At 47.7% G+C, this 25,013-nt stretch overlaps 1 protein-coding gene and 1 long non-coding RNA gene across 3 annotated transcripts in view; one reads left to right on the top strand and one right to left on the bottom strand.

Annotated features, from left to right (window-relative positions):
• The first annotated feature begins 4,436 nt into the window (after nt 1–4,436).
• The window catches only part of LOC119469183, a 26,564-nt gene continuing 5,987 nt past the window's right edge, over nt 4,437–25,013 (top strand). The window contains exons 1-2 of one of the 2 annotated variants that reach the window (XR_005198015.1): nt 4,437–4,726; nt 18,895–18,945. This is a non-coding gene — a long non-coding RNA (uncharacterized LOC119469183). Of the gene's footprint in view, nt 4,727–16,588; nt 16,676–18,894; nt 18,946–25,013 lie in introns of both variants that reach the window. The other variant, XR_005198005.1, reaches the window with a different exon arrangement.
• NRROS (negative regulator of reactive oxygen species) overlaps nt 9,246–25,013 on the bottom strand; it is a 25,035-nt gene continuing 9,267 nt past the window's right edge. Inside the window, exons 2-3 of the mRNA XM_017522730.2 lie at nt 14,974–15,094; nt 9,246–11,475 (exon numbers count right to left, since the gene is read on the bottom strand). Coding sequence (XP_017378219.1) covers nt 9,505–11,475; nt 14,974–15,081 — 2,079 coding nt within the window. The 5' untranslated portion in view covers nt 15,082–15,094 and the 3' untranslated portion in view covers nt 9,246–9,504. The remainder of the gene's footprint in view (nt 11,476–14,973; nt 15,095–25,013) is intronic.

Raw genomic sequence — 25,013 nt, 5'->3', positions numbered from 1 at the left:
GTGTGGACACCCGATTGGCATGGCGCACTACAGCCCGGAACTCCTGGGCTCAAGCGATTCTCCCACCTCAGCCTCGCGAGTAGCTGGGACTACAGGCACGAGCCACCGCGCGGGGCGATTTTTTTTTTTTTTTTTGCCCAAATTCTTGTGTAACGAGTCTGGAGAGTGATGCCATACAAATAATAAATTCTCATCAGATGGGTTTTATTTAACCCTATATATTGTGATTTGCTTTCCAATCTGACTCTGGCATAACATTACGAGACAAGGAAGAAAATAAAAATATTTTACCCCAAAACATGTTTCTTTGCTATATTTTGAAATGGCACTGCAAAGCTGTTCTTTGTGGGGGGAAATTTACATCTGTAAAGAATCTCTATTAATATAGCTAGATCTTTTTCTTCCAGACCCCCCCAATCCTTAAGAGATTAAGTCTGATAGGAAGTATTTGTCATCTACTGTATCTAAGGGCAGTCATTATAAGACTTCAAAAGAGGCCCAGTGTGGTGGCTCAAGCCTGTAATCCTAGCACTTTGGGAGGCTAAGGTGGGCAGATCACCTGAGGTCAAGAGTTCAAGGCCAGCCTGGCCAACATGGTGAAACCCCTCAATTTTTGTCTCTGCTAAAAATACAAAATTAGCAGGGCGTGGTGTTGGGCACCTGTATTCCCAGCTATTTGGGAGGCTGAGACTGGAGAATCGCTCGAACCAGGGAGGTGGAGATGGAGTTTCCCTCTTGTTGCCCAGGCCGGAGTGCAGTGGCATGATCTTGGCTCCCTGCAACCTCCGCCTCCTGGGTTCAAGCGAATCTCTTGCCTCAGCCTCCTTAGTAGCTGAGATTACAGGTGCCCGCCACCACGCCCAGCTAATTTTGTATTTTAAACAGAGATGGGGTTTTACCATGTTGGCCACACTGGTCTGGAACTCCTGACCTCCAGTGATCCGACCACCTTGGACTCCCAAAGTGCTGGGATTATGGATGTGACCCACTGTGCCCAGCCCACAGTCTTTATCTTAGCCTGAACATTCCCTTTCTGTGAATCCCAGGTCTTTAGACAAACTCAGCCATCTGTCAACCAGAAAATGTTTAAATTCACCTATAGTCTGGAAGACCCCTCAACTCTTTGAGTTGTCCCACCTTTCTAGACCAAAGCAATGTATTTCTTAAATGTATTTGATTGATGTCTCATGCCTCTCGAAAATGCATAAAACCAAGCTGCACCCTGACCACCTTGAGCACATGTTCTCAGGACCAGTCACGGGCCATGGTCACTCCTAGTTGGCTCAGAATAAATCTCTTCAATAATTTACACAGTTCTATAAGTCTCTTCAAATATTTTACAGAGTTCTGGGCAGGTGTGGTGGTTCACGCCTGTAATCCCCAGCACTTTGGGAAGCCAAGGCAGGTGGATCACCTGAGGTCAGGAGTTTGAAACCAGCTTGGGCAATATGGTGAAACCCGTCTCCACTAAAAATACAAAAATTAGTTGGGCATGGTGGCATGTGCCTATAATCCGAGCTACTTGGGAGGCTGAGGCAGGAGAATTGCTTGAACCCAAGAGGTCATGCAACCCCACTACAGCCTGGGTGCCAGAGCAAGGCTCTGTCTCATATATATATATATATATCTGTTTATATCTATATCTGTGTATGTGTGCGTGTGTGCGTATGTATAATTTTTTTTTTCCAGAGCTTTACTCGTCTTCGATAGGACCAAGAATGTCCACAAAGCTGCTGAGGACAGCCGTTGCACTGATTGCACTGGCATGAAGATGGGATGGTGAAAACAAAAGCCATGTCTGGAATGAATGAAAGACACAGTGGCTCTTGGGACTGATTACAGAAGACCTTTTGTGTGTGTGTGTGTGGAGACAGAGTCTCTCTCTGTCACTCAGGCTGGAGTGCAATGGCACAATCTCTCGGCTTACTGCAACCTCCACCTCCTGAGCACAAGCAATTCTCGTGCCCCAGCCTCTAGAGTAGCTGGGACTACAGGCGCACGCCACCACAGCTGGCTAATTTTTGTGTTTATAGTAGAGACTGGGTTTTGCCATGTTGCCCTGGCTGGTCTGGAACTCCTAAGCTCAGGCAATCTGCCTGCCTCAGCCTTAAAGAAGACCATTTTTAAGGAGCCCTGAGAAGTATAATTTGAGAGGCACTCCTTGGGGAGTCAAGATCTGTGACCTTGTGATCCTCCTCTTCTAGTCTTTCCTGGGGTTCAGTTGACTCTTGTCTGTCCACCATCTACCATTCTTGGTAAAGCTGAGAACGAGAACCAACTGCCTGAGCTCCCACAGGTCCTGGAATGAATGGATCAGTGTTTTAACAACTCTTAAGTCTGTGAGTGAGTAGTCCATCTATTGGTATTTAGCCTAGCCTTTCTTCCCTGAGAAATCACATCTGTAAAAGTTGGGTTCTACGTTTGAAAAACTTGGATCAGGTGATTATCTCAGAAACAGTTTCCTCCCTGGCAAGATGGTTTTCCTAATCAGTGCCCACACCCACCATAAACCATTAAAATAACAGTGAAAACCAGAGTCCCCTTACGTCAGCCTTTGGTCCTGATTGTTCAGCAGGAAGATGTTACTTGGCTGAAGGAGGAAGGAATTGAGTAAGGTTCCTCTGCTGCTAATTACCTCCAGGCTCTCACTAAATCATGCTGCAGACTTTGAACAGTCTCATTGGAAGTGAGTGATCTTCCGCTGCTATGTGCTTCCTCACCTATGCCCCATAGAAACCTTCTCTATTTCTGCCATTTAATCAGCAAACGTGCTGTTCAGCAACCACTAACCACTATCAGTTGGCAGTTTGATACACTTGATAAAGATATCAAGTTGCTGAAGCTGTTTTTTCTTCTTTAGCATAATGCCAAAGTCTTTACCACAGTTCTTGGGGAAATCATCTTTTTTTTTTTTTTTTTTTTTTTTTTTTGTGTTGTTTTTTTTTTTTTTTTTTTTTTTTTTTTTTTTTTTTTTTTTTTTGAGGCAGGGTCTCATTCTATTGCCCAGGCTGGAGTGCAGTGGCAAAATCATGGCTTACTGCAGCTTCTTCTTCCTGGGCTCCAGCGATCAGCCTCTCAAGTAGCTCAGCCTACAGGCTCATGCCGCCATACCTGAGTAATTTTTGTATTTTTTGTAGAGATAGGGTCTTGCTGTGTTGCCCAAGCTGGTCTCAAAATCCTGACCCTCTGGCCAGACGTGGTGGCTCGTGTCTGTAATCTCAGCACTTTGGGAGGCAAAGGAGGGCAGATCATCTGAGGTCAGGAGTTTGAGGCCAGCCTGGACCACATGGTGAAACCCTGTCTCTACTAAAAATACAGAAAATGAGCCAGGTGTGGTAGCGGGCACCTGTAGTCCCAGCTACTCGGGAGGCTGAGGCAATTGAATCGCGTGAACCTAGGGGTAGAGGTTGCAGTGAGACGGATTGCGCCACTGCACTCCAGCCTGGGGAACAGAGTGAGGCTACATATATATATATATATATATATAAAAATCCTGATCTTCAAGTGATCCTCCCACCATGGCTTCCCAAAGTGCTGAGATTACAGGCATGAGCCCCCATGCCTAGCCACCTTGAACAAACCTTAACTGCTCTCAGCCTGTTGTTTTCTCTGAGATTAAGTGTAATTATCCACATAAAGCACTTAGTACAAAATAAGTGCTTGGTAGTTGTTGATAAGGATGAAATAGAAGACGACTGGTTAGTGGGAAGTTTTTGTTTTTTGTTTTTTTTGGTTTTTTTTGAGACGGAGTTTCGCTCTTGTTGCCCAGGCTGAAATGCAGTGGAGCAATCTCAGCACACCACAACCTCCACCTCCTGGGTTCAAGCAATTCTCCTGCCTCAGCCTCCCGAGTAGCTGGGATTACAGACACAAGCCACCATGTGCAGCTAATTTTTTGTATTTTTAGTAGAGACAGGGTTTTGCCATGTTGGGCAGGCTGGTCTTGAACTCCTAAACTCAGGTGTTCCACCCGCCTCGGCCTCTTAGAGTGCTGGAATTACAGGCATGAGCCATTGCATCCAAGAAGTATTTTTTAAGATAACACTCCCCCCTCCACCCAGCTCCATCATCTGTTTGCTCTGGCCATCACAACACCTACACTCTTAAAGAAGGTCTCCAAGGCTAGAAACTTCTCCCACTCGAATTTTGGTAAAACAGGAATGTTTGTAATACACTGAGGCATGCTGTCTTCCTCATGTTCACCCACGAATCAGAGGGACTCCATCTTCGGGGCATTTGCTTTCCTGGCACTGGCCGCATCCTTAGCACTCTGTGGCTTCCTGATACAAGTACTGGGATCTCTCGGGCTCAGTATTACTAAATGAGTAGCCAGCTGCATCATACAGGGACCCAGCAGGCACCAGATGGCACAGTCAAACAAGGACAAATCAGGAGGATTTATAAATGGATGATTCACAAAGGGGTGGAGAGGGGAAGGCAAACCACAAAGGATAATGCAATTACCCAAGCTGGTGAGGCAGAGCTGTTACCCATACCTAGGCCCAGAGAGGAAGGCCAGCAGAGGGAGTGGTTCCTAGACACCCAAGTCAGAGATCTGTGTGCAAAGAGCCACCTTGGGAGGAGTATGAGTTGGTTGATAGGTGCAGCCAGTTTGAGACAAATCTCCAGGGAGGAGTCAGGAGAAGAAATACTCCATTCTGACTCTCCTCCCCCTCTCTAATTTGCCAAACTGCCTTCTTAGCCAAATACCACTGGAAGCCAATGGGTAGGGGAGCCCATTGAGGCCAGCCTCCTGGAGCAGGGTGGGAAAGAGTGGGAAGTGGATCTGGAGGGGCACATGGAAGTCATCTGGCACATTAATTAAATAAAAAGGGATATGACCAGTATACGAACCAAAGATTAGAGCCTGTCCAATTCTTTGCAGCTGGGTCCTTAAAAAAAAATCAATTGATTCCTAACTTACACGCCTCTAGAAAAACTTTCAGCTTTTTTTTTATGAGTGGATTTTTTTTTTTTTTTTTTGAGACATAGTCTCACTTTGTCACCCAGCTGGAATGCAGTGGCATGATCTTGGCTCACTGCAACCTCTACCTCCCGGGTTCAAGTGATTCTTCTGCCTTAGCCTCCCCAGTTGCTGGGTTTTCAGGTGCTCTCCCCCCTGCCAGGCTAATTTTTTTTTTTAACTTTTTTTTTTTTTAGATAGAAACAGGGTTTCACCATGTTGGTCAGGCTGGTCTTGAACTCCTGACTTCAGGTGATCCTCCCATCTCAGCCTCCCAAAGTGCTGGGATTACAGGTGTGAGCCACTGTGCCAGGCCTGTTTTTTATTTTTAAAATTTTTTTAAATTTTTAAAATTGGAGGCCAACCGCACTCTGTGGGGCTCTGTGGGGCTCCATCGGGCTCCTATTTTTATTTTTATTTTTTAAAGACAGGGCTTCATCATGTTGGCCAGGCTGGTCTCAAACTCCTGACCTCAGGTGATCTGCCTGCCTTGGCCTCCCAAAGTGCTAGGATTACAGGCATGAGCCACAGCGCCCAGCCATTTTTTTTTTTTTTTTTTGTATTTTTTGTAGAGATGGGATTTCACCATATTGACTAGGCTGGTATTGAGCTCCTGATCTCATGGACTCCCAAAGTGCTGGGATTACAGGTGTGAGCCACCGTGTCCAGCTGACTAGATTTTCAAAATCTAAGTTGCTGTTACTCATGTTCACAGACCAGTCTCTGGTATTATTTATCTGTGATTCTGAGTATTCTCCTGTCTGAATATTCTGGCATGTGGCAATTGGAAGTGGCCCCCTACCTCCCACCCACTGAAGAAGAGCCACGTGGTACTCCATCTGACTGAATGGGAGATCTTAGGCTGACAACCATTCTGGCCCCACCAGGGAAATCTGGTCACAGGCTCTAGGGTCCTTCCTTCGCCAGTATGTTCTCCTATATGTCCACAGGTTGGAGTGGGAGAAGCAGGGAAAGGGGACAGAATTTGCTGGGGGAAACCATAGCTGGAGGCAGAAAGCCTTTTCCCTTTTTATTTTTTTTTTTTTTTGGAAAAACCCAGAAACCCCCTTTTTTTTTTTTTTTTTTTTTTTTTTTTGAGATGGAGTCTTGCTCTGTCACCCTGGCTGGAGGGCAGTGGCTCCATCTTGGCTCACTGCAACCTCTGCCTCCCTGGTTCCAGCGATTCTCCTGCCTCCAGAGTAGTTGAGATTACAATTGCCCACCACCACACCCAGCTAATTTTTGTATTTTTAGTAGAGACAGGATTTCGCCATATTGGCCAGGCTGGTCTCAAACTCCTGACCTTAGGTGATCTACCCGCCTTGGCCTCCCAAAGTGCTGGGATTATAGGTGTGAGCCACCGTGCCCAGTGGGAACTCACTTTTGGATCCTTGTGATGGAAAACACTAGGAAGGAAAGCCCACAGCCTTCTAAAGTCACAGTCACAGGCAGGGCTGGGGCTTAATTTGCCATCCTTCCGGGATGGACCCTAAGAACAGAAAGATTGAGTGGTCAGCTACATGTTTCAAAATGCCTGCTGAAACCCAAACTGTCTCCCCCACTGGCCTGAGCTTCTGTCTGAAGCTTTCACCATTTGAGTCATTTCTTTGTGCTAAGAATTTGCTTCCAGGAGTCATCTGCTAATTGTACATGCGGGCTGGGCGCGGTGGCTCATGCCTGTAATCCTAGCACTTTGGGAGACCATGGTGGGCAGATCACCCTGAGGTCAGGAGTTCAAGACCAGCCTGGCCAACATGGTGAAACCCCAACTTTACTAAAAATACAGAAAAACCAGGTGTGGTGGCATGTGCCTGTAATCCCAGTTACTTGGCAGGCTGTGGCAGGAGAATCGTTTGAACCCGGGAGGTGGAGGTTGCCGAGCCAAGATCACACCACTGCACTCCACCCTGGGCGACAGAGTGAGACTCCGTCTAAAAAATAAATTAATTAAATGCACATGCTGCCATAAAAGGGTATGGGACTTACTTTTCATTCATATTGTTTGCTCAGCATCTCACTTCCCTTCTTATGTTTCAAGAACTCTGCCCCCTCATGAGTATTTGGAGGAATTAGAGCCTGTCTTCCACCATAGACACCTCGCCAAAAGGTAAAGCATTGCTGTGCCAGTCTTTCTTGTACTCAGGGCAGGGGCACATGGCCTAGGGTCAGGAGCTGGTGACACAGCAGAATTTGGGGAGTGCTTATTTCAGCAGCAGGTGGCAGAGGAGGCTACAGTCGTGCTCTCACAGTTACTGCTCATGGCATGGTTTGGACTGTGATCCCAATTGCTGCACAGCATCTCCTGTTCCTGCCCTTTCTCCGAGCCTGTTCCTCTGCCTTCCCGTGAGTCCAGAGCTTACCAACATTCTCTTACTAAATGCGTATGCTGCTTAAATCAGACAGAACCATCTTTAGTTGCATGAGACTAAGAACACTGATTGATACAAGAGGTGATACATTGCTAGGTGCAGTGGCTCACGCCTGTAATCCCGGCACTTTGGGAGGCTGAGGCTGGCAGATCACCTGAGGTCAGCAGTTCGAGATCAGCCTGACCAACATGGAGAAACCCTGTCTCTACTAAAAATACAAAATTAGCTAGGCATGGTGGCGCATGCCTGTGATCCGAACTACTTGGGAGGCTGAGGCAGGAGAATCGCTTAAACCCAGGAAGTAGAGGCTGCAGTGAGCCGAGATTGCTCTACTGCACTCCAGCCTGGGCAACAAGAACAAAACTCCATCTCAAAAAAAAAAAAGAAAAAAAAAAAAAAAAAAAAGAGGTGAGGCATTAACTCAAGAGAAGCCTTGAATCCACTAGCCACAGATGGATGTATTTCTCTTATTTGTCTAATTAGCTAGTTGTCACATTGGGAAACAGCAGGACCCCAGGGAAAAGGTTTTGGTTGATGGGGAGAGGAAATCAGGAGAGTCTGGTCCGATGGGCTTTGGCTGATGGGACTAGCCCAGAAGGCTTCAAGGCAACCTGAGAGACATCCCAGGCACTAGGCTGGGCGCAGTGCAGGAGGGAAAGGTGGGGTCATAATAAGTGCAAAGTCTAATAGGGCCTGCCACGAATACTATTGAATGGGGAGCCTGAAATGGCCTTGTTCAAACCTCTGTAGAGCATCCAAGGGAAGTTCCTGCTTTGTCAAAGTAAGACCACTGATTTTATCTCTTTGATTTGCCTGAACATTTCTGCTGACAGTTAGTCTGCATGGTAATAGCAATCAGTGTGTGGGATTTCTAGCCTCTCTCCCTCCCCATCGGTCCCCCATTGCATTTAATTCCTTTATGATTTAGTAAGCAGGGATTAAAAACGTTGAGGACAGTGTAAATTCTGAACTACCAAAGGATGGGAGCTATGTCTTTTTTATCTTTTCTCCCAGGTAGGAGCACAGAAATTGTTCGTTAGTCATTGAATAAATAGAGAGAGAATGAAAGCTAAGAATCTAGTGAATACAGATACTGAACATCTGCTAAGAAGTTGTAGTCAATTTTTTTGCAAAGAGTTAGGGGGGTTCACAAGTGAGCAGAATTCATTCCTTTCTGCATTCCTCTTTACCTCCCTTCAGAACGAGGACTGTATCCAGCTTACTGACTGGATAAACTCGGGGCCAGTTGTTTTCTCTTAGTTTCTCCATGGAAGAGTCATGTCTGTCTGCCAGAGACTCCAGGTGTGAAGCCAGGGCACCTCGAAAGGGCCCTGCCAGAGGTCCATTCGTTTTTTATCTTTTGAGACAGAGTCTCGCTCTTGGTGCCCAGGCTGGAGAGCAATGTTGCAATCTGGGCTCACTGTAACCTCTGCCTCCCTGGTTCAAGCAATTCTCCTATCTCAGCGCTCCCCCACCACTGCCCCCAGAGTAGCTGAGCTTATAGGCACACACCACTACACCTGGCTAATTTTTATACTTTTAGTAGAGACAGGGTTTCACCATGTTGGCCAAGCTGGTCTCGAACTCCTGACCTCAGGTGATCCAACCGCCTCAGCCTCCCAAAGTGCTGGGATCACAGGCCAGTTCTGACTGCAGTGGCCAGTCACACAGCAGGTGAGAGTCCTCATTTTATGATCTTATGTCAGACCCTCCAGCTATGCTTTGAAATTCTTTGTTGCTGTTGTTGTGCTATGAAATTTTTGTCCTTGGTGAATCCCCAGGGCACGGCCTCTCAACATTTCTAGCATTGAATTGCTACCCTTCAGCTCCATGGATGTCACCAAGGGAAAGACACTAAAAAATAATCCAAGGGAAACCACTAAAGAACATTTAAAAAAGAAACGCAAACTGTATTTAACTTAAAAAATATTTATGAGACACATTGTCTTTTATTTCTATAAAATGTCACTTAATAAATATTTTACCAAGATAATGAGGATGAATTATAAGGATGGAAAAAGAAGTTGGGGGAGAAGAAGGAATGGAATCATTTTAAATTTTAATTGAAACTTCAATTCATCAGACTTGGCCTCTGCATCACATCTTGAAAGCTAGCAGAGAAAATGGCCCCCTACATGCAGACCAGATGTTGAGACTTGGCACACAGCTGGGTCAGTATACGGAGGACCAGTGGCAGCGGCTCTTGATTACCTGAAGCAGAGGCTTCTTAAAAGTGAGGACAATGATGGTGCAAGCCACCAGCAGGGTGAGGCAGCTGGGGAGGATGAGCACGAGGTAGAGCAGGCCCAGGTCTAGCCGCTGCCACCTACAGTCCCAAGGCATGCCTCCTGACAACTCCGTCACATGGATGATCTTGGAGGAGAGGTTGCAAGTGACCATGGCCCAGTCGGCCACGGTCTGCCCATGCTGCAGGGCTCCCCAGCCGTCCACCCAACAGCAGTCATATGGATTCTGACTGAGGTAGATGGTCTGCAGACCTCTCAAGAGCTGCTCAGATACAGCCTTCTGGGGAAGGGCTGTGAGCGAGTTTCTACGGAGATCCAGGGTCTGCAGGGCCCGGCTGCCCCGAAACCCTGGGAAGGTGGTCAAGCAATTTCCCGACAGATCTAACTCCCTCAGATTCCCAAACCCAGAGAAGTCCAACTCCATAAAGCTGGAGTGGAGGCCCATGTTCCTGAGAGACAGGATCTGTAACATGGGGGCCACATCCCGGAGTGGGGCAAGGCTCCCATTCAGAACCCCCCAATTGCTTGAGAGGTCTAAGTAGGTGAGGGAGGTCCCTTGGAATGGGCCATCTGGCAATGCCCCCAGCCCACAGCCCTCCAGAGAGAGGCTCCTTAAAGATGCCATATTCCTGAAATCCACACAGCTGGGTGGTCCCACCTGGTCCGAGGCAGCTAGCGGGAGACAAAGTGAGATCTGATTGTGGCTCATGTCAAGTGTAGTGATGTTCCTGGCATTGGCAAAGAGGCCAGGAGGGATGCCCAGAAGCTGGTTGGAGCTCAGGTTGAACAAACGCAGGCTTCCCAGGCAGCTGGTGAGCCCTGGAGCCAGGTGCAGCTCCGAAAGCTGGTTGTGGCTCAGGTCCAGCTCGGTGAGCCCCCCTGGGGGCTCGTGCTCCCGAATGTGAAGCGTCATCAGGCAATTCTGGTTGAGGTTCAGGTGGGAGAGGGAAGGCATTTTTTTCAGGAAGCCATCTGGCAGGTACTGGAACTGGTTCTGGCTCATGTCCAGGAAGCGGAGATCTGAGAGGTCGCTGGAGGAAAATTCCTCCCAGAGGTTGACGGTGGTGATGTTGGTCACATTGCCGTCCACGAGGAGGAACTGGGCTACCATCTCCCTTGGTGACGAGGTGTTGTACAGGTCCCGGTAGAAGCCCATGTTGTTGTCATGCAGCAGGAGGGTATGCAACTTGCTGGACTGGGGCAGGAGAGGGAAAAACAGCAGCTGATTGTGAGACAGGTCCAGCGTCTCCAACTCAAAGGCATCCTCACCCCCGCTCGCAAGGAACCACTCCAGGGCATTGTAGCTGACGTTGAGGAACCGCAGCTGCGTGAGCCGGAAGTCCACGATACAGGGGAGGTTGTTGTAGGCCAGGTTGAGGTGCCTCAGCTCAGTCAGGCTGTCAAAAGCACCTCCCTCAATCTCAAAGATGTAGTTCCTCTGCAAATCCAGCTCCCGGAGATGCTCCAGGCCCTCAAAGATGGAGTCATCCAGCCGCAGGATGGTGTTCCTTGCAAGGGACACGGACTGCAGCGAGGAGAGGTTCTGGAGCATGAGGGCCGCCATGTCCTCTGTCAGGGAGTTTCCTGACAAGTCCAGCCTCCGCAGACTCCGCAGGGCATGGAGTGCGGCTGCCGTCTCCTTGTAGTTCTCTGAGAGGCAGTTGTCCCCCAGGGCTAGGCTGCGCAGGTGGCCTTGCTTCTGGAAGGCGCCTCTGTCCATGTGTTCCAGGTGGCAGCTGTGCAGGCTGAGGCTCTCCAGAAGAGGATAAGGCTGGAGGGAGTGATTCCACAGGGTCTTGAGGGGGTTGGCATCCAGGATGAGCGTCTGGGCGTGGGGCGGAAGGCTGCTGGGCACCGAAGCAAGGCTCTGCCCTCGGCAGTCAGCGGCTCCACCTACCTGCGGCCAAAACCACACTGGTCAGCAGGAAGGAGGCCCAGAGGCAGGCATTTATGCATAGAAACCTAGTTCATTTATCAGACTGTCCCTGCAACTGCTGGGGATGGCTCTAGGAGTTCTTATTTTAAAAATAGGCTAGAAAAGGCTGGGTGCAGTGGCTCACGCCTGTAATCCTAGCACTTTGGAAGGCTGAGGCAGGCAGATCACTTGAGGTCAGGAGTTCAAAACTAGCATGGCCAACATGGTGAAACCTCGTCTCTACTAAAAATTAGCCAGGTGTGGTGGTAGACATCTGTAATCTCAGATACTTGGGAGGCTGAGACAGGAGAATCGCTTGAACCCCGGAGGTGGAGGTTGCAGTGAGTCAAGATTGCACCATTGGCCGGGCGCGGTGGCTCAAGCCTGTAATCCCAGCACTTTGGGAGGCCGAGGCGGGTGGATCACAAGGTCAAGAGATCGAGACCATCCTGGTCAACATGGTGAAACCCCGTCTCTACTAAAAATACAAAAAATTAGCTGGGCATGGTGGTGCGTGCCTGTAATCCCAGCTACTCAGGAGGCTGAGGCAGGAGAATTGCTTGAACCTGGGAGGCGGAGGTTGCAGTGAGCTGAGATCGTGCCATTGCACTCCAGCCTGAGCAACAGAGCGAGACTTCATCTCAAAAAAGAAAAAGAATGTTCTTTACATTGTCCTATTTCACGCTTAAATGGTCAGCTAGGAGCCAAATTCCAGGCCTCATTTAAAACACAGAATGTTAGAGAAGACAGGCACAGTGGCTCACACTGGAATCCCAGCACACCGGGAGGCAGAGTTGGGCAGATCACTTGAGGCCAGGGGTTCAAGACCAGCCTGGTCAACATGGTGAAACCCTGTCTCTACTAAAAATATAAGAATTAGCCCATAATCCCAGCTACTTGAGAGGCTGAGACACGAGAATTGCTTGAATCCAGGAGGCAGAGGTTGCAGTGAGCTAGGATGGTGCCACTGCACTCCAGCCCATGTGACAGAGCGACACTGCCTCAAAAAATAAAAAAAGAGAGAAGATCCAAGCCCCTGTTCATCAGGTGCTGAGAGGTCACAACTCTACTTGCAAACTGGTTTTAACTATGGGGATTGAGGACAGGATTTCTGCCTGGAGTTGAATCCCACCTCTGTCATTTATTTCTGTGTGTCCTTGGGCAAATCATTTAGTCTAAGTTTGTTAATTCCTCTGAAATATGGAGAAACAAATAATATCTGCTTCAGAGCATTGCTGTGAGATCAAACCAGCGGCTGCTCCTGAAGTGCTTAACACAGTGCCTGGTACACAGCCGGCACTTGGTGACGGGTCTCCACCGACTGTTATGACTATTGCGTAACCCCAGAGCCAGTGAGGCACAACCTGTGCTATGGCAACATCTTCATTCACCCAAAGTTGCTTTGCCTGGGAGGCTCCCCTACATTCTGGATTGATAAACATCACAGTTTAAAAGGACCTGAGAGCTTGTCACCATCCTGAATTGTACAGGGAAGTAAAGTGGGTCTGGAGGGGAGAAGTGAAGAGCCAGTGGCAGTGTTGGGACTGGAGCCCAGGGCTCTGCCCAATTCAGTGCTTTTGCTGAGCAGGATTCTACTCTGATAGTGCAGAATAAGGAGGCCACCCAGGTCATACTGCAGAAAGCACGCACGCCAGGATACTTCAATTCAGCCCCATGATTTGCAAAATTGGCAAAGACAACAATCAGCCATAGGATGTCATTTAGGTGTCTAGGAAAAAAGTGTTTTTGTTTGTTTTTTGAGATGAAGTCTTGCTCTGTCACCCAGGCTGGGGTGCAGTGGCATGATATCAGCTCACTGCAACCTCCACCTCCTGGGTTCAAGTGATTCTCTTGACTCAGCCTCCCGAGTAGCTACGATTACAGGCCCCCGCCACCATGCCCAGCTAAGTTTTGTATTTTTAGTAGAGACGGGGTCTCACCATGTTGGCCAGGCTAGTCTCAAACTCTTGACCTCGTGATCCTCCCATCTTGGCCTCCCAAAGTGTTGGGATTACAGGCGTGAGCCACTGCGCCTAGCCTAAATATGTTTCTTGAGCAGACTTTTGATATCATTGTTATAGGAGAAGGAGAAAATTCCTGGAAATGTCTCAGTTTTGACCCAAGTGTATTTCCACATATAGGATGAAAGCCCTGGAGAAGGTACCTGTAAAGGCTTGGGTATCCACTGTCTGGGTCTTCTTGGCCTGAGCATGGTCCAGGCTGTTGCTCTGCAGTGCAGCCTGGAAGCAAGCCCTTCCTACAGCTATATAAGCCTTAGCTGTCGACTTGTCCATAAACTCCGAGGTGGGCTTCTCCAACTTTAATGTACCTCACCCAGAGATTCTCATACCATTGATGCAGCTCAATCATCCAGGGTTTTTTATTGCTGTTGTTTTCTTTTCTTTTTTTTTTTTTTTTTGAGACAGAGTCTCACTCTGTGGCTCAGGCTGGAGTGAAGTGGTGTGATCTTGGCTTACTGCAACCTCTGCCTTCTGGATTCAAGTGATTCTCCTGCCTCAGGCTTCCCAGTAGCTGGGATTACAAGCATATGCCACCATGCCCGGCTAATTTTTGTAATTTTTTGTTTGTTTGTGTTTTGAGACGGAGTCTCTCTCTGTCGCCAGACCAGAGTGCAGTGGTGCGATCTCAGCTCACTGCAACCTCCGCCTCCCAGGTTCAAGCAATTCTCCTGCCACAGCCTTGCAAGTAGCTGGGACTACAGGCGTGTGCCAACACACTCGGCAAAATTTTGTATTTTTAGTAGAGACGGGGTTTCACCATGTTGGCCAGGATGGTCTCGAACTCTTGACCTCAGGCGACCCGTCCACTTTGCCCTCCCAAAGTGCTGGGATTACAGGTGTGAGCCACCACTCCTGGCATTTTTTTTTTTTTAAGACAAGGTCTGGCTCTATCACCTAGGCTGGAGGGCAGGGGCATGATCTCAGCTCATTGCAACCTCCACTTCCCCGGCTCAGACCATCTTCCCACCACAGCCTCCAGAGTAGCTGGAACTATAGGTGCGTGCCACCACATCTGACTGATTCTTGTATTTTGTAGAGATGTGGTTTTGCCATGTTGCCCATGCTGGTCTTGAACTCCTGGGCCCAAGTGATCTGCCTGCCTAAGCCTCCCAAAGTGCTGGGATTACAGGCATGAGCCACTATACCCATCCTGAATCATCCAGATTTTTAACAAGTTGTTCTTTTTCCAGGAGGCTGCCCTAGGCTGGTCTCAGATGCCTCCTGTCCTCAGCAGATATGAGAAGCGTGGGGCAGGGACTGCCTGGCTTTTCTCAGGCAGCATCTTAAAATCCTGTGGTTAAAGAGCAGCTGCACATGGCACTGTGCTAGGCATGCACAGAGTGATTCAGCCTTCTTCATTCTCTGCCCTTCCTGATGGACAATCTGTCAGCTTTCCAAATGGACCAAACCTTGTCAGGACAGGAGCAACTGACAAATCAAGGTTTAAGGGAAAACTCACCAACTTGCAGCCCCCTTGGGAAGCTGCTGTGGCCGTTCCACTTCTGTTCCTCCAGTGCACTGTCAAGAAGTGAAAACCCAGGCAGAGCCAAAAGGGCAACAACTCCATCTCAAGGGCAGCCCTGTGGACAGAGAGCAAGGAAGAAGCAAGTAAGAGAAGGCCATCCCAGAGGGCTGCTTTGTATTCTTGGGAAAAGGAGCCAGTTCCAATTCTATGTGGTCTTGGAGCTCTGCAGAGCTCACAGCTCCATAGAGTTGTAACCCACAGGTTACTCAAATGCCTCCATTTAGCCAAACCTTCCAGCCTTTCACTGAAACTGTTGACAAGAACTCAATTTCATTTTGCCTCTTACCATTCGATGGATGGGTGGCTGAACACTAAACTTCAGTGAGTCCAGCACAAAGGGAGAAGCAAAAGCTTGAGTAACCAGGTTTCCAGTCACCTGGAGTTTCCCATATTTTGTAATTCTGCCTCCAGCTCCAGTCACCCTGATGCATCCCATGAGCTCAGGAAGTATTTGCTGAGTGAATGAATGAATAGTTGGAAGACTGAACTGAGACTGAAACATGAATCGTAGCCTCTGTCCCACAGAGTTACTAATCATCTTGCTGACAGGCAGCTTTTACAAAAGCATTGATATCTTTGGTTAACTCATTTGACTGGGGCCCTTTGAAAAAGAGGTTTAGCTGGGCATGGTGGCTCACACCTGTAATCTCAGCACTTTGGGAGGTTGAAGCGGGCAGATCACGAGGTTAGGAGTTCGAGACCAGCCAGACCAACATGGTGAAATCCTGTCTCTATTAAAAATACAAAAATTAGCTGGCCGTGGTGGCACCCGCCTGTAATTCCAGCTACTCTGGAGGCTGAGGCAGGAGAATCGCTTGAACCTGGGAGGTGGAGGTTGCAGTGAGCTGAGATAGTGCCATTGCACTCCAGCCTGGGTGATATATTGCATTTCCCTATGGCTCTGTCTCAAAAGAAAAGAAGAGTTTTGATATTTTGCCTGGATAGGGGAGAAAATGGAGAGGAAAATGAAGAAGCAATCTTCAGATAGAATAAAGATGATTAACGAAATGTGGTTGCCAGCCCTCTTGCCTGGCCAGTGCACACAAAACAGCAGTCCTGAGAAGGCTTGAAATTACATACCTACCAGGAGAGATTCAGAAATAAGAGGAGCCATAAGGGAAATGCAATGTATCTCCCACCATCACATTTGTTAAGTGCACAAAGACCCAGAGATACTGCCTGCTTACTTGAGGCTGCGGATGACCTTAGCGGTAGAGCTGAGAGCAGCCCCACCTCGCTCCCTGAGCTCCTGAGGAGTGTGCGGGGCAGTTTCTCCCGACAGTGAGGCTGCATTCACTGCTGCCCTGCTGGGGACCTGACACCCGGTGCACGCCCCAGCCCTGCATTCTGCAGACCCAGAGGCAAGAGCATTCCATTCTGCCCCCTTCCTTGACATCCACCCGAGGCCCCGTGTCCACCCCCCGACCTTTTCCTGGGCCCGCAGCACCAGCTCACCCCACCTGTCCACTCCAGCTACTCAGGGGCCTTTCGCTGGGCACATGTAAGCCCTCCTCCACCCCTCCTCTTTCCTTTCTTCAAATGCATTTAGGTATCCTGAAGGCTCATTTTACCTTCCTCTTGAGATCTGAATGCTCACCAGGGAAAACAGACTAGCTGAAGAGCTAAGTGAAACTGGGTAAGTCAGCTTTCACTTCAGGCCAGGCCAACTCTCTTACTACAGAGAGAACCTCCAATGCAGAATTCACCAGAACTTGCCAGACACTGGAAATCCCCTTCCAGACCCACCTCTGCACCCGCACAGGAATCATTACCTTGTGGCTGGCACAGGGCATAGAGGGCAAAAGCAGAGCTGTATGGGCTCCTGACCTCAGGATCTCCCCAGCACCCTTCCTCTGAAACCTGGGATCACCATCACTGCCCACTATGAAATAAGGTTGCATAGTTTCAGATTTAGCAAATTACAAGGCATCATTTCAATGCTAGATACATCCTTATACCAACAAATTGTTTATCTGACATTCAAACTTCACTGTGCATCCCGAATTTTATTGACTGGAAATGGGGAGATAAGAACCCTCCTTTCCTCCCTGCCTGCTTCTGTCAGGCATGGGGTGGTACCCACTTCTGTGACTCTGATCTTTCTTTCTTTCTTTTTTTTTTTTTTGAGACGAAGTCTTACTCTGTCACCCAGGCTGGAGTGCAGTGGCACAGTCTTGGCTCACTGCAACCTCCACCTCCCGGGTTCAAGTGATTCTCCTGCCTCGGCCTCCCAAGTAGCTGAGATTACAGGCACCTGACACCACACCTGGCTAATTTTTGTATTTTTAGTAGAGCCGGGGTTTCACCATGTTGGCCTGGCTGGTCTCGAACTCCTGACCTCATGATTTGCCTGCCTCAGCCTCTCAAAGTGCTGGAATTACAGGCGTGAGCCACTGTACCTGGCCGACTTCGATCTTTCTAGAACAGCAAGCCCTGTATATTGAAGAACTGAATCTAGATGTGTAAGCAGAAAGAGTGTAGGTCCTTCAGTGAGAAGGTAACCTTCTCAGATTGGAAGGCAAGATAGGCCACGTGTCATATCCAGGAGGGGCATTTTAATTTATGGGTCATCAAGAATTTTGCAAGTTTAAAACATATCCTCTTCTTCCTCCTAAATTCAGCACACCAGCCCAGAAAAACTTGCTGTGGCCCTGGGCAGGTCCTTCTGGCAGGAAGCAGCAGGATATCATGGGAAGATTATGGAGTTTGGAACCAAACAGAACAGAGTTTGAATTCTGCCTCTGTTATTCATTGTTTGTTCTGCAGGAATTCAAACAAAGTGTCCAAGACTCAGAGAATCTGTCTACAAAGTGGGAATAATAATAACTATTCCAGAGTTGCATGAGAATAAACCAGTCTCACATATGTGAAAGTGCTTCCTTAGCTGTGAAGGTAGCGAGTGACACAATTATTACTTATGAGTTCCAAACACCAGTGAGCTGATTGAGTGCTGGTTATTCCTGTGTAATCTCCAAGATAATTCAACAGATACACAAACTCTAAAATAAAGGCATGAGTAATGTGACTGGAAGGATGAATTATACCAGCTAGATGTGTAAAAGGTATGCAGGAAGGTTAGATTAAAAACTGTACATCGTAAATTGCAGAGCAAGGCTAACCTTGGGCACAGATGACTATGCTGGCTGAGAGCAGTTTGTCCCCAGAGCCATGCCTTCCCCTTCCCTGCTCTGCTGGGTGTGGCAGGGCTCTGACTTCTGAAGGCTCTGAATCCCAAACTCTGCTGTCACCTTGCCTTCAGCTGGTTTAGTCAATGGAAGATACTACTGGGAGGTCAGAGAGCAGAGGGTAGAAAGAATCCAGGGTCTATCTCTCCCTTCCTCTCTGCCTTGGACAGAGACATCCAGAAGTGACACCACCTCCTCCTCTTTGTATTTTTGCTTTGTTTTATTCGGTTTTTTTGAAATGGAGTTTTGCTCTTGTTGCCCAGGCTGGAGCACAATGTCGCAATCTCGGCTCACTACAACCTCTGCCTCCTGGGTTCAAGCGATTCTCCTGCCTCAACCTCCTGGGTAGCTGGGATTATAGGCACGTGCCACCAGGCCTGGCTAATTTTTGCATTTTTAGTAGAGATGGGCTTTCACCATGTTGGCCAGCCTGGTCTCGAACTCATGACTTCAGGTGATCCACCCACTTCGGCCTCCCAAAGTACTGGTATTACAGGCATGAGCCACCACACCTGGCCCACCTCCTCCTCTTATCCTCACCCTACCTAGGTGAGATAAGAGGCTTCCTGAAGTTGCTCATCACTATGTTGACTGTGTATTTGCTGCTTGGCTTCTCAGCCTCTTCCATCATGCATTGCCACTTTCTTGAATTAAATATCCTCTGTTTTAGATAATCTGGGCAGTTTGTGTTTCCTGATTGGACCCTGACTGATACAATCATGTAAGTGAGAATAGACATGACCCAGTGCTAACTTAAAGGTATGTAATGACTGTAAAGAAATAAAAGCCTGTCAAAATAGAGACCACTGAGGTGGAGAAACACTCTTCCTAGAGTGTGTAGGTGCAGAGAGCTTCCTCAGAGCCACGGCACTGCCAAGATTCCAAGGTAAACAATCTGCTTGCCATAATCTCACTGCAAAATCCATGACTCATTCCCTGTGTGCACAGGACTGCTTCCTCTCCTCCCACACAACCTCAGGGGTGAGGATCACGCCACAGTGCCTGCAGCTGTAAGAGGGCATCTAAGTCAGCATGTGCCCAACATGCAGAACAGGTGGAAAGCCCAACAGCTTCCCAAGGGGCTGCCAGCTGGTGAGTGTTCCCGGGACCCTGAATTGCCTATTGCTCTGTCTTGACAAGGTTTGGTCCATTTGGAAAGCTGATGGATTCTTTTTATTTTATTTTTTTATTATTTTTTGAGATGGAGTCTCGCTCTGTCGCTCTGTCCCTGTGTCCTAGTCTGGAGTGCAGTAGCGCGATCTTGGTTTACTGCAACCTCCGCCTCCCACATTCAAGCCATTCTGGCTCAGCCTCCTAAGTAGCTGGGGCTACAGGCACGCACCAGTATGCCAGGCTAAATTTTGTATTTTTAGTAGAGACAGGGTTTCACCATATTGGCCAGGCTGGTCTCAAACTCCTGACCTCATAATCTGCCTGCCGTGGCTTCCCAAAATGCTAGGATTACAGGCATGAGCCGCCGCGTATGGCCCAAAACTGATGCGTTCTAACTAGTTATGATGGAACGCTGTGAGTCTACTGCATAGCCATCCCTTCTCCATAAAGATGTGATGTTGCCTTTTTAGGCAGATAAGACAACATGGTTTTCTGTCTCTAGACCTGGTCATAGGAAGACAGTGGTAAAAACCGATTCATTCATAAAAACAACATGAATGGAGATTGTATTTTGTAACAAGAGAACCCTGACAGTGAGGAAGTAGAACATACAGCAGCTGCAAAGAGTCTCTTTTGCTTTGGAAATTGTTTGTGATCAGGTGCGCTGGCTCATGCCTGTAATCCCAACACTTTAGGAGGCCAAGGAGGGTGGATCGCTTGATCTCAGGAGTTCAAGACCAGCCTGAACAAAGTGGCAAAACCCTGTCTTTATAAAAAAAATACAAAAATGGCTGGGCACTGTGGCTCATGCCTGTAATCCTAGGACTTTGGGAGGCCAAGGTGGGCAGATTATGAGGTCAGGAGTTCAAGACCAGCCTGGCCAACATGGTGAAACCCCATCTCTACTAAAAATACAAAAATTCGCTGGGCATGGTGGCATGCATCTGTAATCCCAGCTGCTCAGGAGGTTGAGGCAGGAAAATCACTTGCCAGGGAGGCAGAGGTTGCAGTGAGCCAAGATCACGTCATTGCACTCCACCCTGGGTGACAGAGCAAAGCTCCGTCTCAAACAAAACAAAACCAAACCACCACAACAAAAATTAGCTGGCCCTAGTGGTATGCGCCTGTAGTCCCAGCTACTTGGGAGGCTGAGGCAGAAGAAAAACTTGAACCTGGGAGGCGGAGGTTGCAATGAGCAGAGATTGCACCACTGCACTCCAGCCTGGCAACAGAGCGAGACTCCATCTAAAACAACATCAACAACAACAATAACAAAAACTGGGTTTTGCAATGTTGCCCAGGCTGGTCTTGAACTCCTGGGCTCAGGGGATCCAACCTCCTAGGTCTCTCAAAGTGCTAAGATTATAGACGTGAGCCACCACACTTGGCCCTCAATGTAAACTTCCTGGATTTTTTATCTTAGAAAATACACACTGAAACAAAATTAAATGTGTGTGTATATATATGTGTGTCTATCTATCTATCTATCTATCTATCTATCATCTATCAATTATCTATCTATCCACTGAGAAAGAGAAAGCAAATGTTAACAATTGGGGAAGAGTTATGGGAATCTTTGTAGTATTCTTGCAGCTTTTCTGTAAGTTTAAAATTTCATGTAAAATAAGAGTTACAAAAAATTAACATGTACAAGTTGTTTGTAAAGAGGGCATTGTAATACTGATTAGATTTATGTAACCTAGGACAAATGACTTCTTTTGAGTACTGACAAATTATCATAGTTTTAAAAATCTGTGCATAAACTAATTTTATTTGCAGTTTTGCTTGGAGAAATCATTCTTACACCAGGCAAATAGTTTTGTGAAATCTATTTATTGCTTAAAACATAACCTAGTAAAGGGGCCGGGTGTGGTGGCTCATGCTTGTAATCCCAGAACTTTGGGAGGCCAAAGTGGGTGGATCATGAGGTCAAAAGTTTGAGACCAGCCTAGCCAACATAGTGAAACCCTGTCTCTACTGAAAATATAAAAAACTACCTGGGTGTGGTGGTAGGCTCCTGTAATCCCAGCTACTCAAGAGGCTGAGGCAGGAGAATCACTTGAACCTGGGAGGCAGAGGTTGCAGTGAGCTGAGATCACACCACTGCACTCCAGCCTGGGTGACAGAGTGTGACTCCGTCTCTAAAAAAAGAAAAAAACATAACCTGGTAAAGGTAATAAGAGAAGGAGGGAGGGAGGAGAAAGGCAGAGTGACATTCGGCCCAAACTTTAAATTCAATCTGAAAACTATTCAACCTTTGATAATTGAGGTTTGGATTATTTTCATAACTAGCTATCAAAAAATTTTTTTAACTAGCTATCAAATTTAAGGGAGTTCCTTAAAACTTTTGGAAAGATACCATGTAGTCCAGTCCCTTCCTCTAAATATAGGCCATAAAATATATATTTTTAAAACTGAGATATGATTCACATACCATCAAATTTACCCTTTAACTTGTACACTTTAGTGGTTTGTAGGACATTCACAAAGTTGAAGCCTCCATCACCAGTATCTAATTCCACAAGATTCGCATTGCCCCAAAAAGAACCGTCATATTATTGGCAGTCTGCTGCCATTTCTACCTTCCCCCGGCCCCTGGGAACTACTAGTCTAATTTCTGTCTCTGTGGATTTGCCTATTCTAGACATTTCATAAAAATAGAATCATATAATATGTGGCTTCTTGTGTCTGGCTTCTTTTACCTAACATAATGTATTCAAAGTTCATTCTTGTAGAATACATCAGTACTTCATTCTTTTTACGGCTAATTTATATTCCATTTTATAAATATTTCAGATTTAGTTTATCCATTCATTCATCAGTTGGTGGACATTTGGGTTGTTTCTACTCTTTGGCTGTTATTTATAATGCTGCTATGAACATTTAATCCAGGATACCATATGGTTTTTTGTCTTTTTGAGACAGCATTTCACTCTTGTTGCCCAGGCTGGAGTGCAGTGGCATGATCTCGGCTCACTGCAATCTCAGCCTTCCAGTTTCAAGTGATTCTCCTTCCTTAGCCTCCTGAGTAGCTGGAATTACAGGCGCCCACCACCACGTCTGGCTAATTTTTGTATTTTTAGTAGAGATGGGGTTTCACCATGTTGGCCAGGCTGGTCTTGACCTCCTGACCTCATGATCTGCCCCCCTTGGCCTCCCAGAGTTGTGGGATTACAGGCAGGAGAATCACTTAAACCCAGGAGGTGGAGGTTGCAGTGAGGAGATCCTGCCACTGCACTCTGGCCTGGGAAACAGAGCAAGACTCTGTCTGGAAAAAAAAAAAAAAAGACAATTTCAAAAAGGGTGTTCAAAAAGTAGTCTTTACTACTCTTACTGCCTGTAATCACCCAGCTGTACCACTGGGACCCTTCACATTGGTCGTTAGGACTTGGATCTCCCTCTGAGCCTAGACAAATCAGTGAGGAGTTGTATCACTTGAATTTCTTGGAGCGCTCGTTGAATGTGTGGTCCTGAGGATTTGCATGAGAAAGATCAGTTTTGTTGCACGTGGCCCTTCTAGTAAATGCACATTCATTGAAGTTTAGTAACTGACCATCCTTCCGAGAAGAACTGCAGTGTTTCTGAAGGGACTACTCACCACCATAAGGAGGTGCCAGCACTCAGGCCAGAGAGATGAAATGGGAGGCGCATGGTGGCTTGGGGAAGGTAATGCGATGGTTCCCAACAAGGGTTAAATGCAGATCTCTGGTTCCCACTGAGCCTTGCACTCCTGGTCAGCCAGGGCTCTATCGGGGCTTGTGACAAGAGACTCTCTCTGGGAATGGATGAGGCTCTGCCTCCAGCTGGAGGGGGATTTAGGGGCCACAGCAACCCTTCTTCCCTTGGGCCCTTCCCACAGTGACTCCAGATAGCCAATGTAAGAAGCCCGCTTTGAGCACCTCCCTGCTCAGCCCTCATTTCCTCAGCACCACAAATAAGCCAGCTGGCTTCCCATGTGGTCAGCATCAGCCTGGCAGAACCAGCAGAGGTCAGTTCATCTTGTCCTGTTCCATGGCCACAGGCTGCATCTGGCCACAGGTCCTAATAAATGCAAATCTGCTCCCACTGCGAGTTAACACCTTGCTCTTGCATGTTAGTGGTGGCTGGTGGTGAGTCCTTGCTGTCAGCTTTCAATAGGAGAGACCCAAGTAATCTCTGCTTATAGGCACTCAACTACATAACACGTTAGCATCTAATTCCCTTCAGTATCACAAGGTTGTTCCTTCTGGTCACTTCTGAGAGAGTGACTACCTGCCACTGCCTTTCTCCTTAAGAAGCGACAGGTGGGATCTGTGTAGAAAACGGACCCTGGACTAGGGAAAGAGACCTGGGCCCAAGGCTGGCTCCTTCACTCTGGTGGTGGCTATGGAGGACAACACTTGTCTTGCTGACCTCACAGGGTTGTGTCAAGACTGAATGAGAGAGTGTGTGTGAAAAGGCTTTGTCAGGGCCAGGCGAGGTGGCTCAGCCCTGTAATCCCAGCACTTGGGAGGCCGAGGTGGGTAGATCATCTGAGGTCGGGAGTTCGAGACTACCCTGACCAACATGGAGAAACCCCATCTCTACTAAAAATACAAAATTAGCCAGGTGTGGTGATGCATGCCTGTAATCCCAGCTTCTTGGGAGGCTGAGGCAGGAGAGTCACTGTGGCGGAGGTTATGGTGAGCCAAGATTGCGCCATTGCACTCCAGCCTGGGCAACAAGAGCGAAACTCTGTCTCAAAAAAAGAAAAAAAAGAAGGAAAGAAAGAAAACAAAAGCCTTTGTCAATATAAGGGAATGTTTTGGACTTGAAGTTCAGTGAGCAGGGGACCCCCACCAAGTCCTCCAAGGCCTGCGGGAGGACACTCCCCCACTGGAGGTGGGGGCGATGTTTTCTATAGTGAGACAAAGTAGTGTGTTAATTAAAGGGAAAGCAGAGTTCGTCTGTGCAAACAGCAAGGTGGTGTTGAAGGAAATACAGTGAAGGAGAAGGAGATTTCGTCCCTTCTCTCACCCCTGGGAGCTGCAGTATATGGACCCTGGGATATCCGGGAGGGAGACAGCACCCATGGTAGGCTGTGGGGGGGAATGCCGCGTGATGGCAGAAGCTTAGTGGCCACAGTGGAAAAACAATGAAAATATATCCCCCCACTCTGACTAGTTGGTTTCCTTGAGAAAGTATACCACTGAGGAATGAGATGATACCGATCCCTGACAGTAGACCAATTCAAAAGTCAGTTCACTGGTATTCAAGTTCTGTATAATTGCTCCCAGATTCTGTCCACAGCTGATGCTTACTGAGTGCTCACCTTGGAACGCGTGCTATACCAGGTGCTTTACATATAATTTCCACAAAAATCCCAGCAGGTAAATATTATCCATCCCATTTCACATTTGGTTAATGGAGGCTCACGTAGGTTTAGGCCATATAGCTAGAGAATGTTAGAGCTGCAATTCAAACCCAGGTCTGTGACTTCTGCATCAGCTTAACCTCAATACCATAAGCCCCAGCCATCCTGGAATGCCTGCAGTCCTTGACTAAATCACGCATGCTCACACACTGTTTCCTCTGTGGGAAAGGCTCTTATGCTGCTCTTCTTCACCTGCCAAGCTCTTATTCATCCTGCCAGGCTCAGTGCTTGTATCACCTCCTCATCACAAACTAATAGTTCAGTGGAGCAATAATCCAACAATT

This window comes from Cebus imitator, unplaced genomic scaffold, assembly GCF_001604975.1.
Source record: "Cebus imitator isolate Cc_AM_T3 unplaced genomic scaffold, Cebus_imitator-1.0 Scaffold0, whole genome shotgun sequence".
Taxonomy (NCBI): Eukaryota; Metazoa; Chordata; class Mammalia; order Primates; family Cebidae; genus Cebus; species Cebus imitator.
Note: the sequence above shows the minus strand (reverse complement) of the source record. Positions and strands in the feature narration are given on the sequence as shown.